Source organism: Carassius gibelio, chromosome A12 (assembly GCF_023724105.1).
Source record: "Carassius gibelio isolate Cgi1373 ecotype wild population from Czech Republic chromosome A12, carGib1.2-hapl.c, whole genome shotgun sequence".
Taxonomy (NCBI): Eukaryota; Metazoa; Chordata; class Actinopteri; order Cypriniformes; family Cyprinidae; genus Carassius; species Carassius gibelio.
The window spans coordinates 11,976,097-11,992,415 of record NC_068382.1 but is presented as its reverse complement, the minus strand read 5'-3'; the positions used below and the strand labels follow the sequence as shown (position 1 = coordinate 11,992,415).

The window sequence follows — 16,319 nt, the reverse complement described above, 5'->3', positions numbered from 1 at the left end:
GCTTGATAGTGCAATGCTCTACCAATTGAGCTACAGGAACACTATTTCAGTAGGGAAAGTGAATGTGAAGGTGAATGAGAAATCTTGTGTGGGAATACACAGCACTGATTAACTAAAATAAAGGGCATATAAAAGTATGGGCATTAGGATCATAGCGCTACATAAAGTATAACAGCAAAACTGGTTTTTACTACATTTAAATGCTTTATTTACAACTAATGCACACAATTTAATAATGGGAGAAAGTAACTCAAATACTTGCAATAATATGATCAAATATAATAATTTTTGCACTGAGATCATTTTCAGGACAATTTAAGTCAAGCATATTTAAGTAGATTTTTGTTATCAGAGCATTTTGATGAGAATGAGTACGAGCTGAGTATTGGGCCTGATAATGATGTCATTATAAATAATGGTGAACACCTAACTACATTAAATCTTGCATTCATTTTAAATGTAATTAAATTAAACTTGTCAAACCATTACATCACATGTCATGCATATTCAATGCCAACATTATAGTAGTCCTAAAAGTATATATTTTTATTAAATTATTTTTTTCTAGGGTAAAAAAATTACCTTTACTAATTTTTATGATAAATATGAATAAAAACACTCTCCCTGAACAGAACTTCTTTTTCTCTGTATGACTAAAACTAATCTTCTGGAACTAGCATTCTGAATGCCCCCCAACCAACCCTTCCAATCCTGAACCCGACTGACCCCGCTTCATTGTCATGTATGGCTGGTCATTCTGTCATTGCTGTAAGAATATTAAGAACTGCAGGAACAGAGGGCCAATTTGCATGTAATTATAATACATTTTAGAGAACTGCAGGGCGTGAACGAGACAGAAAGAATGGCAGCTCATTTTGAAGCGTGGAAACAGAATGGTTTTCTCCCCCTCTCACCTTTTCTTATTCTACAAGGTTATCTGTCCAACAAGATAACGAGGATCCAAAACTCGGAGGCTCGTTATTAGGCGGCCTGGGGGTGGATGGCGCCTAATTAATCATTGATTGTAATATGGCCACTCACAGAGTCTGAGTGGGGCGGTCTGGGCTGGAAGAGAGAGTCCAGTCCAGAGCGCTGATCTCAGCTCTCCATTTCTACAAACCCCTTCCGCTCATTAAAGAGGCTTAAACGACGCTGCTGCCCTTGAGAAGTTCATAAAATAATTCAAGGAAAAGCGGAGATATCAAAACAAGCTTATACTCACACTGCCGTCACTACGCTGGCCTCCTTTATGTGTGATCACCACCACCTCCATCCATTTACGCAGATGTTGCTGCAAGAACAGAAGAAACATTGAGTATGTGCTCTTGACTGTTTATATTCATTGTATGTATGTATATATGCATTAAACTGGTTCACAGTGTTCACTTACCATCATTTGGTCACAGAATTTGTCATTGAAGGAGTTGGGGAAGAGACGAGTGACTGATGTCAGTCTGTTGACCACATTGAGCGTCAGACTGCGGTAGTCTCCGAGCATCATCAGCAAGGGCCGCATGTGTGTATGGATCTGATCCACCTCAATAGTAGCCCCCTCTAAGAACTGAGAAACACATTTGAACATGAAGACACACTCAGACTTCAAAGCATATATAGGGCCATTAAACAGCCCCTGAGTGCTTAATAGAGACAGCTGCATTTACATGCCCTAAAAGAAAGACTACAAGATAATGGCATCTTAAAACCCTCTTTTTCACTACTGTCCTGTCACTCACAGGTGCAGGAAAACTCTAAACCCAGCTCAATAAGAAAGGCCAAGCCAGTCTTCTGCAATGAGACGATGCATCACGGCCATATTCATTTTCCTCTCAGCCTGCTTCACTCCATCCTGTATTGATCTTTCCAGGCAGGACTCATTAGAGGCAGCAGGGCAGCGGAAGAAAGTGCGAAAGAGACAGAAATAGGAGAAAGGAAATGAGGCTTGTGGAGGAAGAGGGCTGACCTTTCTCATGCAGGCCTCTCCGGCCTCCTGGAGCTCGCTGTTAGTAGAGTTGAGTGCCTTGAAGAGGGCAGCGATGATCTTCTCTCGGGACTGGGGAAGATAGTTACAGGCCGCCAGGGCATCTGACAGACAGACACGGGAGGGTTCAACAGAAGAAAAAATCATTAAGATTGACATTTAATATACAGTGCTCCTTTATTATTGTTTTTCAGTTATGCATCACACCAAAACATTTGCATTTATTAGTATTTGACAGTGTCATATATTAGGTCACTGTTCCAAAACCTAGTGAGCTGTCTATGCAGGCAGCATATTTAGGCATCACATGAACACAAAGGCTGTTCCAGACTGCAGACAAAGAAAATTGTTCACTACAATATCAAGCAGCACAACCGTTTTTATCCATGATGTTAATAAGAAGTTTCTTGAGCACCAAATCGGTATATTAGAACAAGGAAACGTGTGATACTGAAGACTGGAGTAACTGCTGCGGAACTGCTTTTAAAAAAAAAAAGAAACAGCTATTCCAATTTGTAATAATATACTTATTACAAATGAAATGTTTTTTCTGTTATAAGCTATTTTTCCTATATTTTTAAATCAAATTAATGCAACCTTGTTGAGCATGACACTTCTGAACAAACGCATTAACTTTTGAAATGTTGCAAATACAAAAAAAAAAAGAGTATAATTAAAACAACTAAAATCTTATTAAAAAAAGGACAACTTTGCCTTAGCACCATGCGAACTGCAAAAGCCTTTTTCACACCGCATAGTTCTAGGAACTGAGTTACAGGAAATAGCCGGTCGGGAAGTTACCAGGGAACTTTAGTTTCCCCGGGCTGTTTTACTGGTTGAATTCACACCACCAACAAAATTTCAGAAGTGACTTGAATACTGGGCAGTATTCAACAACATTAAGAACAAAAGGAAGGAGGACACCGTGATCGGAGCTGTTTTTGATGTATATACTGGGTTTCATGATAATGGAGATTGTAGACATAGAAGTTATGTGACAGAAAGAGCAAATCAGAGGACTAAGAGACGAAATCTTCTACGTCATCTTGCATTTCTACATATGATCAAATCTGGGAAAAGAGCATAAATGTTTAGAAGTGCTTGCACTTCGGCTTCGGTCCATTTATCGCCGTTTTCCATCTTGTAGCCTACTGTAAACTGCTCTGTGAATAATAAACTGTTGTGTGTTTATCCGGCTTTTTAGACCCTATTCTGAACTCCATAAAAGGAGTTCCTAGAATTAAAATTGTTCTTACTTCCTGCAGTACAAATGCATGAGCATCCATTACTTCGATAGTTCTAGGAACTTTGAGAAGGTTCCTCCGGTGCAAAATGGGCTAAACTTGCAATCAACAGAGAGCCAAACCTCCTGTACACTGTGTGTGGAGGTTTATTTGTATGACATGTGTAAAGGTGCTGCCTATGTCTTCTAAAATCAATCGCTCATCTGGATCCATTTCAGTTTGCATGCTGCCTTAGAAGGAAGATGCCTATGTATGCAAAAATCCACCAGGCAGCTCACTAGGCTTTGGAAGACAGCCTATTTATAGTTTCTTGTATAGTTAGAAAAAAAAAAGTAGCACATACTGAGAGCAGCAATGCGTAGCGGCACCAGTGAAGGAAGGCTTTTATAACAGGGCAGCTTCATCAAAGCAGCATCCTCAGCTTCACACAGGTTCAGCAACTGTGTCAAATCAGAGACACTGGAGCTCAGAGAGGAAGTACACAGAGCATCAACACAATGGTGATTTCATATAACCCACTGAAAAGCAGACAGTTTCAGACTGACCTCTGTGTAAAAGACTTTGTGCTCCACCACGTTGAGGTCCATGGTGAAGAGGCGGGGCTGAAGAGTGGTGCAGAAGGTGTTGCCCTCCATCAGGCCGATCTGAGCATTGGCAGGCTGATGCCGCAGCAGGTGTTTCTTTGGAGGAACCATGTCTTGCAGCACCTGGTGGAAATAAGGAGTCTTATGAACTTTCCCTTAAATAGAAAGAGGAAGCCGACTGACCTAATGTTCCTTCCTTGCCAGAGTTAACAATAAGAATTGAGTGCTAGCTCATGTTGAGATAGTTGATGGAATGATCACTTGGCCAGTGTAGCATTATCTAAACTTACAAAATATAAGTGTGTTGTAAAATAAAACAATTGCTTTTGCGTGAAATAATGTGCCCATGAATTCTGCTGATTTAAGTAACTCATTAACATCATATTTAGAAGACTAGCTGTGGGTTCACACCGCCGCCGCTGACGAGAGTCAAAAGATTTGTGGATGCTCTGACGTAGATGGAATGCTTGGTTTTGTGAACTTTATTCAAAGGGGCCGCAAAACAAACAAGCATGTTGATCTTTGCAGACTGACAACAAGTAGGGTTTAAGTTAACCTCATAAAATATTTGAAATGTGAAAGAAATTGATCAATAGAAATAACATTGTTACATGTTTGTTAACAGAAAACTAACAAAAAAGCTATTAATAACCATTTGTGTGGTGTGACTTTTGTGTTCATGGTTAAGTGCAAGTCTAATTTCAATATGCAGTTCATAGGAAATGTTTAGTAGCCTTGGACTTTAATTAACATTAATTTGTGCACAGCCTTCATTACAAACTGTTCTGGTTGAAGTGTGGCCTTAATGCAATTGGTCAAATTGGTGTTGTTTTGAGCAAAGTAATTGCATTCTCACTGAACAGTGTGAAAATGTTTCTTATGAATAATATTGCATGCCTTCTTATCAAATTCACATCACAAATTATTGGGAAACCAGCCACAGCAAAGATAAAGATATATCAAATTTCTTCTCGGGAACTAATGTGGTGGGAGGTCAGATTGGTTGCCGCCGAACCACTTCAAACTCATTACCACAAAGTTGAACTAGCTTCAATTCACCTTGACGCCCACACCGTCTAAGACATTTTATTGAAAATAAATGACCTCCGGCCACTTTGACTCTCTGAAGGTTGTCTCGGCGTGAACACGGTATATTAAATCTTGCAAAACCTTACAATTTAAATATACAAATTTTCAACTACTGTAAAGTGTAAAACAAATGCAAACAAATGTAAAGCAAATGAAAGCAATTGATATTTAATTTTAAAAAAAAGAAATCTGAAAACTAAATCTAAAAAAATCTCATGTATAGTAAGTGGTTTCTATTTTAGCAAAGAAAACTTAAATAATCAAGTATAAACCTAATTTTAATTTAAGTTGCAAATGGTTTATTCATTAGAAGAGAAAGCAAAAACGGAATAAAAAGTTGAATGAAAACTTGTTAAAAAAATAACAACATGTTTTCAAAAACATAAATGCATCATTTTAAAATAGTTTTAAAATAGTGGGGCCAGTGAAAATATTGTCAGGGTAAGTAAAAATCTGACAGAGCCAGCAAAGAAAGTCCTGCCATAGTCCTCATAATCGTATAGAAATATATCACACTCACTTCTTTGTGAGGCTCCATGATGATGGTGACGCTCTTGCCTGTGACTTGAGCCAGCACCTGCAGGGAGTGCATGGCCTGCTTGCGGACAGTGGAATTGGGGGAGGTGACCTCCCGCACAAGGTCATGGGTCACCAGATGGAAAGATTTATCCTGGGCAGACAGAAGCTCCTCAGTCTTCTCCTCATCCTTAAGAGGAGTAGCACAGCGAATCAACAACTGCTCCAACGTGGTCTTTGCCATGGCAACTGCCCCGTTAGACACCTAAGAGGAACATTAGGGGATACAGAAGTTCATGCAGGTAACCCAAACATCAATGATTTCTAATGACATTAGAAATGGTTTGTACCTCTCCTGTGAGGTCCATCATGACAAAGAGCAGAGCTTTGAGGAAGGTCAGCTGGTTTTGCAACACCCAAATCAGAGGAAGCCTCTCCATCAGGAACTTAATGGACACCACTCCACCCAGCTTCGCATACCAGGCCTGCTCATAGCAGCATGCACATAGACGCTCCACTATGTAGGAGAACAACGGCAGCTGGCACGCCTGAAGAAAGAACCAGATCGAGTTTTAAAAGAAGACCCTTCAAAGTGGAACCTGTCTACTAAAAAAAAGTTTATGGAAAGAAAAATATCAAGAGGAGAGCTCACCCTTTCTTTGGAGCCCAGGATAATGCTGGCCACATCAAAGATGACGGCAAGTGCCACTTCCCCAATCTTGCACAGCTCCTTCTCCTCATAGGCCATGCAGATGGCGATGGCATCGATCAGCACGAGTGGGTCCATGCCTTTGGAGCCGTTCTCTTCACTGTGGAACATAGCCGTGCTGGCCTGGCTGCCTGACTGGTAGCATGGCAGCAAGAAGGGACCTAGGGCAGAAAATTGACTTGTTTAATGATCTCAGTGCACTTTCCTCACACTTCAGACAGAAAATAAAAACTTATATGAACACTTCAAGTCATGTCAAGACTGATTTTCAATATAGATGCAGAAAGATTCCTCACCGCACTGCTGAGCCACTGCCACCATGGTGTAATGGCGGATCAAGCTGGCAACGAAAGGCAGAGCGCTGGGCCTGAGATCCTTGATGACCGCAGACATGAATGCCCCCGTCAGGGCCTGCTCGAACGTCCTGCGTGCTGGGGTGTCCTGGGCTTTGTAGCGGTGGGAGATGATCACGTTAGGGATCCACTTCTCTGTGAAGCTGTTGAAAACCAGCAAAGGGATTTAGCTCATAATTTGCATCGCATTCATGAACTCGCTCCATTACATGCGCCTCAGGTTGAATAACCCAATCAGGCGATTTGATTTGATTACCGAGTATAAAAGGCTTTTTGTGTTTGGACAGCTGAGCCCCATGGGAGTCTGGCTTTGTGTCTGGCTGACATTTTGTCTCATGTTTGGTTATTTATCCCAGCTGATAGCAGCACAGTGATGGAGTGAGTGTTTTATCCTTCCTCAAGCTTGTTTTCTATAATGCCAAAGCCGGTAGCAGTGGTGATGGATCGCTCCATTTCATTATCGCTATTTAAAAGGCTTGGCTTAGGGAGAGGGCTGAGCCAAAGAGAGCGGTCAGATCAATTCAAATTCATAATGCTGCCACTTGAATGGGACTCAATTATCCGGCCTGGCATTTGCGATATTAAGAGGGCATTCCGCCTCCTGAAAAAGGCCCATTTCATGATGACCAGCGCACTGTGCCACACTGAAAGAGGGAGAGAGGATGTCGTGAATCAAGACTTCTGACAGCAACAGTGGCTCTCCTCCCATATAACTAGCACCTGGTTATTTCAAAAGAGGCCCGAATGACTTTTTGGGTAAACCGATAAAGTACAGTCAATTAGCCTCAGCGTGGAGATCAATGACTCTGTTTATGTGACCCTCCTGCCCAGCCAGTAGAAAAAAGCTCTGAATAATTAGCCATTTAAACACTGTAGACAGTGGCGGCCAGGCTGGAAGAGGCCCAGAGGAGCTGTAAACACAGTAAAAACAGTGAAAAATGCAGAGGCATGTGCTAATGGCTATTTTGATAAACAAATGATCTGTCAATTGTTCCGCCCGATAAATAGGGTTTTTTAAAAACTAAAATTAATTTTCTGTATTTTTAATATATAGAAATGAAGGTCTATAAAAAAAAAAAACAATCTGTGTATGTATGTATGTAGGCTATTGTGTACTGTATATTATCTGCAAAAAAGAAAATTATAGAACTGTTTCAAATGTAAAAAATAAAATAAAAATGACTAAAAAAGAAAACGAAGTATTATTTTTCTAAGGTTTCAACTCGACAGCAATTATATATAAATAAAATATTCTCTCGTTTTGGATGACTTTCGAGCAGTTTTCCCACAGTAGAACAGCCAGTGTTGTAAACATTTTATCAGATAAATATACATTTTTGAATACTGAAGTAGTTGTTGCATCACAAAAAAGCACTTGAGTTGATAGTGTCACACCTTTCCCACCAATTGTAAATAATAAGCCTGAGATTTTAAATAGAAACATTTTTTGTTTCATATTGGACTGTTTACACAAATGCCACAAATGCACAAATGTCTTACTTGGGATGGGCGAGTAGCTGGTAAAGGGCATGCTTGTTGTCCTCCAGGCTGGTCATGGCTACCAGGAAGCATTTGATCACCTCCCAGGCCTGTCGTCTGTAATACGGCTCAGTATTGGCACTCTTCAGGCAATCCAGTGCAGTCTCTATTGCCTAAATCCAGAAGGAGAACAACTTATAATGTTAGCTGACCCAATGCATGCATCACAAATAACATTTAACAGCGTAATCCTTACATTAACACCACAAAGATTTGACAAGTTAAAGTAGTGATAACCTTATCACAAAATTGCACATGATTGCATGCCTCACACATCATTTTTACTCAAGTTATGTTGCATATTTATATGACACTAATCTCCCTCGCTTGAGTGAAATTTTCTATGATGACACTTAAAGACCCATCATAGATTAAAACATTCTGCAGTGATTAGATGCCTCTTAAACCCTTGAATTATAAAGAGACAAGCTAAAGTGGCAAGACATGTCGAGGGAGAAGATGAGCTAATTAGTAAGATTCAAGGATAGAGAAGGCATCTCGCCACAGAAAGGGCTGTCTGAATGAATTATCGCCAAAGACAGCGTGACCACTGACAGCCACGCAGGTCATTTCAAGTGAGAAACCCCCAAACCAGCCCTTAATACTTGTGTGCTCTTGGAAAAGGTGAAATAAATGGCACACGAGCTGAGAAAACAGGCTCGTACATGGCAGTACAGGACTCTTGAGGGTCCTGAACTGTTCCTGCCTTGTAGAGACAGTATTATAAATGTCATATAACCGTGTACACGTTCTATTCCCAAGACTCCCCTTTACACAAACTATGCCATTTTTCAAAAGCTCAAGGCCTCTACTTTGAAAGCCTGGCTCTTTAAAATGTTGTGTGTTCTATATATGAGCACAAGTTCTTCTTACATGTTAAATTGTTGCTCCTCCTCAGCAGCACTGAGAACATACAACATACAAGAGTATAGGAAACCCCTTGTGACGGACTCGGACACCATGTCTGAATGTTTCACCTTCGTTTAATACCATGCTGCTTGTAAATCAGATAAATATGGGCAAAATTAATCAAGCAAGAGAGACTATCAGCGCTGGCGGGAGTGCAATCGGTCTCTGACTTTCTATATTGAAGTTTCACAGAGAACTAACTTGAACTACGCTACATTAGCTCTCATTTACAACCGTCTGGGTTCCTGCAGAGGAGGAATGAAGAACTGATTATTATTAAACATGAAGACAGATCAGTTCTGCTGGTGTCCATATCTAACTGCGCTTGGAAATTCCTATACATACTGAAACAAGTGTGCACGCTTTGAGAGTGAAGGCCGGTCCTATGGGGGACAGAATGAGTTGTTGTCTGGCTCGATCCAAACACATCGCTGGGCTCCGGGCGGATGCAAACAGCAGCTGCAGCCTGCGGCAACCACAGGGCGCATGCAAATGAAATTAAGCAGTGATGGCGCAATGGTGGTAGCATTCATCTTTGTGGAGTGAACACAATTACAGAAATGACAGTTTGTGTTTTCCCAAGCAGCGATGAGCAGCGGGAAGGGCCATTAGCTGGAGTAAATAATCCCGTCTGCACAGCAGGGAAAGATTGATTAAAGGAGGGTGGGCAGGAGAGAAGAGATGAGCACAGCTTACAGCCTGATGATCTATTTAATTACCTGGGGAAGACGATGTCTTTCTGCACACACTACACTGTGACAAGGATTCATTACATGAAGAGAATCCCTCTTTCAACCTCTGAACCTCCCCTCCCCCTTTCACACACACATACAGGAGGGCAAATTGACATTTAAAAGGGAGTGGATTCGTTACTGTTTCTTGAGTTATTGAGACTCAAGCAAGCCAGAAAGTGGTGATTCTGTAAGCCCTGGTGATACTGTTTTTAAAAACATGATAAAACCTCTAAGTAAGGTTATATCATGTTTTTAAAAACAGTATCACCAGGGCATACGGAATCACCACTTTCTGGCTTGCTTGAGTCTCAATAACTCAAGAAACAGTAATTATGAATAGCAATTTCCTATTAAAGGAATGATTTAAACATAAATGAAAAGTAAAAATTAAGTAAAACTGGTTATCCTGCTGACATTTTAAAACTTGACCCTAGTTTCACTTTCTTTATGTAGAAACATTTGGCCAGCACATTCTTCAGTGTGTGCGAGACTCTTTTTGTGTAAAAAAAAAAAAATATATGTTTGAAATAACTTTGAGATAAATATATGACAACTAGGGCTGGGACAACACGTCGAGGTCATCGATGACGTCGATGCAAAAAATACTTCGAAGCACAATATGTGCATAGATTCGTAGACCTGTTTTTATTTCCCTAAAAACGTTTGCAAAACGTTTACCTTATGTGCGCTGAATATACGCGATGGCCGGATCAACATTCTGTCCAACGTTATATAACCAATCCAGGGGTTTTTCTGCATTGATCTTTTTTTTTGATGGCTGTCAAAGCCTTATTTGATCGGTGAGTGATGTAGAATAGAATGACTGCTGCGCCTGACAGGGCGCGTACGAGAGAGAGCCCCGGCTGCGCGCACACTCACCCTAACGTTCGCAACAAAACAAATGTGTGCAAACTGTAATGAAGCAGAGATCAGTTAGTTCCTCACTTTCCGCTCTGAAGCTGAGATTGTTTGCCAGCTTAAGTGAAAGTTAACATGCCTAGCATTTTTGACTAGGGATGCATCGATCCAATACTCGGGATCGGTATCGGCTCCGATCCAGGTATCGGTCAGATGAGACCGATCCAAATCCGATCCTGTGTTTACGATTCTGTGTTATTGTTGAGCTACACGAAAGGCACAAAACATTATAAAGCACCAAAACATTTTCATGGACATATTTCAAGTGTTCTGAAGCCGTTCCATAGTTCAATGTGAGGTACAGATTAATATTGAAGTCATTAAATTCAGTTCACATAAACACATAAACAGTGCCATCCTTCACTCTGAACCCTGCAGAGAATATATTTAATCATACTGCAGTATGGGTTTTCCAAGTCATGCAAGGTACTAATTATATCATGCACTGATATTACAATAAGATGCTGCTTGTAAGAGAATGATATAAGCATCACCTTTTCCATGGGAAGCTGAATGGAGGCTTTGCAGTCTGTGAACTCTGCCTTGATGCTGGGGCCTTGCACCTCAGTCACCACATACTGCAGCTTCTGCGACTCCTTCAGCATTTTCCGGTTACTTCCTCCAAACTTGCCCAGTACCCGGTAAGCAACATGGGAGATGGTCTCTGCAGGGTTACGGAGCGTTCGCCACAATGCCTTTTTATAAACACATTAAAAAAACAACAACATTTAAACCATCCATCAGGCCTCAGTCAAGTGTCAAGTGAAAGGTCAGAGGTTGTACCTGCATCAGTTCAGCCCGGACTGGCTGAATGTGGTCATAGAGGAAGTCAGGCTGCAGGTTGTCCACACAGAGCTCCAGTGTGCGCAGGCCCTGGCTGACCAGAGTCTGGGAGCCGTTGAGTGCAGACACCAGTGGGTCCATGAGCATGGGCAGGTAAGGCAAAAGAGAGCTCAGTCGCACAGGGACAGTGAGACACAGCTCCACAAACAGATCCTTCATGTGCTGCTTATGGAGGCCACTCTGGAGCATGTTCAAACCTAAGGGATGCCACAAAGGATCAATACTCAAAGTGGTGTTTTTATGGTGACAAACACCTCCGTTTTTCCATTTAAAAACTGCTTTTGGTTTGGTGTTAATGACAGAAAACTGAGAAACATTTATTTTACTACCCCCACAATGCATTATATGGTTAACTACCTATTTTGTTCTTACATTTACCTACACCACGACCCTTTTAGAAGTGTCCCTAAAGCCACTTTGGGTTGTGAGGCACCAGTTAAGAACCACTGTTCTGAGGAACTGCTATGGTTCGTGATCTCACTCACCTTGCAGCAAATTAGGCAGTAAAGGCAGAAACTCCTGGTACAAGAGGTCATGGCTGCCCCCTCCTATAGAGCGGAACAGGGCTCTCAGCAACAGGAAGTAATTATAGGGCTCTTTAGCAGATTGAGCCAGCTCCATGGAACTGTTCACTATTTTATGAAGATGAGGCTGTGAAAGAGAGATTCAAAACATTCTTGAGAAGAAATATAAACTTTTACTGAATAACTGACCAAAAGTTTTGATGCATTAGCCAGGCTGATTGACTGGAATAAATTTGGCCGAAAAAAAAAAGTTAAAAAAATGTTTTTTAACGATTTTGAAAGAAGTCTCATCTTACCCGAGACTACATTTGCTGAAAAATACATGAAAAATTTGAAGCCATCACTCACAGTGTGATATGATCCTTTAGAAATCATTCTAACATGCTGATTTGGTGCTAATTAAGTATTTATCAATCTCGAAAGCTGCAACCATTAGCTAAAAACGACCATTTCAAAACAGTGACACCAAATTTAACAGGATAATTTCAGTTGGCAACGGGATCAATGGGAAGTGAGATACAAAAGCCTCTTGCTCTTCCACTATTTCACAGTGACCTTCACTTGGGTCTTTCCTGTCAATCTGATGCACAAGTGTCATTTCTCATCAGAAGAGCTGACAGAACGCATTAAAATTATTGCAGCACGGTTACTAGCCCAGAAACTCAGAGGGTGTGAGCGATCCTGCTGTCCAAATGCTGAGCAAAAATTTCCTACGCAATACTCTAAATAAGCACATTAGCCAACTAATAGATAAAAGAGGCCACAATTTGTTTCATAAACCTGCACGTGCATAAGACAATACTCACCTTGAGCATTTGCTCATTTTCAGCAGCAAAGAGAGACACTGAGCCAAAGACCAGTTTGAAGAGTTTGAGATACAGGTTTGATAACTCCACATTGGAGCCCATCTCAGGCAGACGCTCCAACAGATACTCGACCAAAATGGTTGCAAACAGTGCGGAGGTGGTCAGGTTGGCCAGGAAGGAATTTGCCACAATCTGTTGAAGGATTGAACAGCCATGTCATATCAACATTATGTTGACATCATGTCAAATTATCAAAATCGAAAAAAAAAAAAAATTATCTAGTCAATCCTGCAGTTTGATATCTCCACAGTTACCTGTAGGGCGTAGTTTTTGGAAATGCGTTCCACCATGTATGGAACAGTGGTCTGGAAGATCTCTTTAAAAGTGAGAGGGTTCATCATGGTGAAGACTCCGGCGAAGTGCTCTAAAACCTCCTTCTCCTCCTTCATCCGCACCGTCTGACAGTTCGCCACACGAATGTATGTCTGCCCATTCCCGGCTATCTGTACCTAGCCAAAAGGGGGTTGGCTCTGTGATAAGCTGTAAACTTCAGCTCTCAGTATCACGAGCGCTCGAATAAACTGACTTTTTTTACATAATGAGATGTAGCAACATAATGGCACTTTCAGTTATACAAACCTCAGCCATTCTACTAGAAAGCTGAAGTGACTGTGTAAGGATTTGTATTTTGGTGTGGTAATCTGCACAAATCAATGGACAGTCGTACCTGGTAGATGTCCAAGGCCTGCATGGCATATTTTACCAGCTTGATGTAGATCTGTGTTTCTTTGGGCTGGAGTTGCTTGTTGGGAATGAACTGTGCCTCTGTAATACAACAATATCAAGTTGAAAATATTCAAATGGGAATAATGAGTAGAGATAGTCGTGACTTTAATAGGCTTCACAAACTTCAACAATACAGACAAAAAGTCAATGTTAAACGGAACCACCATTTAATGATTTGGCCCAATCTAAAGCCAAGTAGAAGTTCGTCCATCTCACCACCAGGAGCTTTACAAGAAGTGATGCCCCATGTGATAGTTTTCACTCCACACACTAGAGTCTTCACCAGGCTGCGACAGTCGGACACTTGGAAGGTCTGTTTGTCCTCCTTGTCCCCAGGTCGATCAAAAGATGTGGCCGGTGGTGGTGCAGGGGTGACGGGTGTTGGGGGTGCAGGTGGAGGTAAGGCAGGTGTAGTTACAGTAGGGGTGGCTGGGACTCCCGGTAACACCCCTGGGTCCACCACACCCATCTCTGACTGGGGCTTGCACTTCTTAAAGATAGATACCAGCTGGTACCGTGCAATGGTGTGAAACTTTAACACAAACACCTGTGAATATAGAAATCATATGATATCAGACCGATATTTTACAACTGCATTTACATATGGTCAGTGACTGGCATCTTGTAGCCCATTGTTATTGCAATCACAATGTAGTTTACACGGCTAATGTGCCAGTCTACCTCACCTCCAGCATTCTCATGAGAATGTCTCTGCCGTTTCCATTCTCCTGTTCGCTCTTTGATCGGATGCAGTCTACAAGGTTTAGCAAAAGCTTACAGGACATGGTTTGGATACTGCTGGGAAGGGACTCGTCGTCGATATTCTTAGCGAACAGTTGCACAGCCAGGGAGAGGTCCGTCAACGGGAGGTTCTGTCTAACATGGTGCACCAGATCTGCTAGTGTGCTGTATGCCAAAGGCCTGAGACAACAAGAGACTCACTGTTAGACAACAGAACATAAGTTTTCTAGAGGAGTCTGTCTTCACTGTTATGAACAAAGTTCAAAAGAACATTGATTTGAAACAGAAACCTTCTGTAACAATACAAATGTCTTTACTGACACACTTTTGATCAATGTAATGCATTCTTGCTGAAGAAAAGTATTAGTTTCAAAAATCTTACTGACCCCAAACTTTTGAACAAATGTGTAACATCATTTAAATTTTAATTTGCTAGTGCTATTGACTTGTTACAGACATCCCTACTCTTGTGGTGTGAAACCCCCAGCCTGAAATTGATCGAAACCAACCCTCCAAGAACAAATAGCTCTCAACCCTGGCTAATAATAATAATTTGGGTCGATACCAGGGGGATTTTAGGCAAAGTATCAGAATAAACAACACTAATGGCTCTGACAGATTTTGACTCCTGCCAAATTTGCCTTGGGAAGGCTGATGGAAGCTAGGATGAAAGAGCGGTGGTGTTGGCAGGTATAAGATCTCTGGGGCAGGGAGACTGACAGTGGGCAATGCCAGGACAGCCTGGCACATGAAGACGGGCACCTGGATCTCTTCTGCCCAGTGGGGTACCTCAGCTCAGTCAAGCACCATTAACAATCAATTCTGATATGGTGCACTTGATGAAATCTAACTTTTCTTTTTTCTCCAAAGAAACTTGGAAGGAAAAAGATTGTGGCCTCTAGCCACACTGAAAAAATGAACACTATTATTGTGGCTCCACTCCAAAACCTAGTCAGCTACCTTGCTGTCGACATAGTCAGCTGCCTTCTAAGAGAGCAGCCCTACAGAAATAAGACCTTATAAGTGACTGCCTTGTAACCCTTATAATTTATTATTCTCTCTCTCTTTTCTCAATGCATGTAATCCTTCTATTAAAAGTGCCAAAGTTTCATATATTTGGTTTTATGTTGTAAGTGGTTTAAATGTTATTAAAAAAAGTTTTTTAAAAGCATTTAATTTGCCAACGTATTATAATTTGCTTGTTGTAATGCATTTTGGGATTGCCTTCTCTGCAGAGCACAGCATGTATCTTACCTTAGAATTTGGCCAAAATGAGTCATAACTGTGCTGCCTGCTTTTTAAAAAGACACTTAGCCTCATGAGCGGCTCTACAATGCCTTGCAATGCTACCTAGGTAGGAGTGTTAAATGTGTGCCCTGCAAATTGCAGACTCCTTATACTCGAAACATAATATTGGTTTAGAGAGGGTTAATCTGTGTTCTTACCTCAGTGTCTCTCTCGCAGTGTATCCTGAGCCAATGAGTATTGACTCATCGAAAAGCTTGTCCATGCATGGAATGAATTCTGCAACACAAACAGACTTTATCACATGCTATCATCCAAGGACTTTGAAGCCCAGCGGAACAGCTCCGGGGCCCATGAACTGTGAGATACATCAATGCCAGAGCTCAACACTCAGAGTTTCGCATTGATTCATTTAACCTTCTCTACAGGATTAATGATTGAGAAGAGTGTATCAGATCCCTCTCTGAAATCCTATTGATCGAGAGGTGAAGCTCAAAGAGAATGCAGCAGTTGCACATCAAAGCGGGACCCCGTGAAGCTCAGCGGTGTTTAACACCAGATGTGAGCGCCCTTACAATAGCGAACGCTTTGCATATCTTATTTGGGAATATCTGGCAACAATCTGCAAAGCGTTTAGCAGTGGACGACTCACGGCTGCGTAGATCTGTGGTGAGGATGTGCTTGGCAGCGATCAGGAGCTCTTTCCGCAGGTGGGCAGTCTCAGGGGGGCAGTAAGACAGCAGCTGCAACATCCCCTTCACCATCTGCTGGGAGTACTTCCCAACCAAGTCCTGACACACA

General features: G+C 41.5%; 1 protein-coding gene across 3 annotated transcripts in view; it reads right to left on the bottom strand.

The window, feature by feature from the left end:
- The window catches only part of LOC128025140 (transformation/transcription domain-associated protein), a 71,452-nt gene that overhangs the window by 51,034 nt on the left and 4,099 nt on the right, over window positions 1–16,319 (bottom strand). For 2 of the 3 annotated variants that reach the window (XM_052611180.1, XM_052611181.1), the window contains exons 12-31: window positions 16,171–16,309; window positions 15,719–15,797; window positions 14,219–14,453; window positions 13,749–14,079; window positions 13,474–13,571; window positions 13,061–13,255; window positions 12,747–12,938; window positions 11,902–12,067; window positions 11,357–11,613; window positions 11,068–11,268; window positions 7,974–8,125; window positions 6,417–6,616; window positions 6,064–6,281; window positions 5,762–5,959; window positions 5,416–5,676; window positions 3,768–3,929; window positions 3,566–3,662; window positions 1,961–2,082; window positions 1,391–1,561; window positions 1,223–1,291 (exon numbers count right to left, since the gene is read on the bottom strand). In XM_052611180.1, the coding sequence (XP_052467140.1) occupies window positions 1,223–1,291; window positions 1,391–1,561; window positions 1,961–2,082; window positions 3,566–3,662; window positions 3,768–3,929; window positions 5,416–5,676; window positions 5,762–5,959; window positions 6,064–6,281; window positions 6,417–6,616; window positions 7,974–8,125; window positions 11,068–11,268; window positions 11,357–11,613; window positions 11,902–12,067; window positions 12,747–12,938; window positions 13,061–13,255; window positions 13,474–13,571; window positions 13,749–14,079; window positions 14,219–14,453; window positions 15,719–15,797; window positions 16,171–16,309 (3,543 nt within the window). The remainder of the gene's footprint in view (window positions 1–1,222; window positions 1,292–1,390; window positions 1,562–1,960; window positions 2,083–3,565; window positions 3,663–3,767; window positions 3,930–5,415; window positions 5,677–5,761; window positions 5,960–6,063; window positions 6,282–6,416; window positions 6,617–7,973; window positions 8,126–11,067; window positions 11,269–11,356; window positions 11,614–11,901; window positions 12,068–12,746; window positions 12,939–13,060; window positions 13,256–13,473; window positions 13,572–13,748; window positions 14,080–14,218; window positions 14,454–15,718; window positions 15,798–16,170; window positions 16,310–16,319) is intronic. The other variant, XM_052611182.1, reaches the window with a different exon arrangement.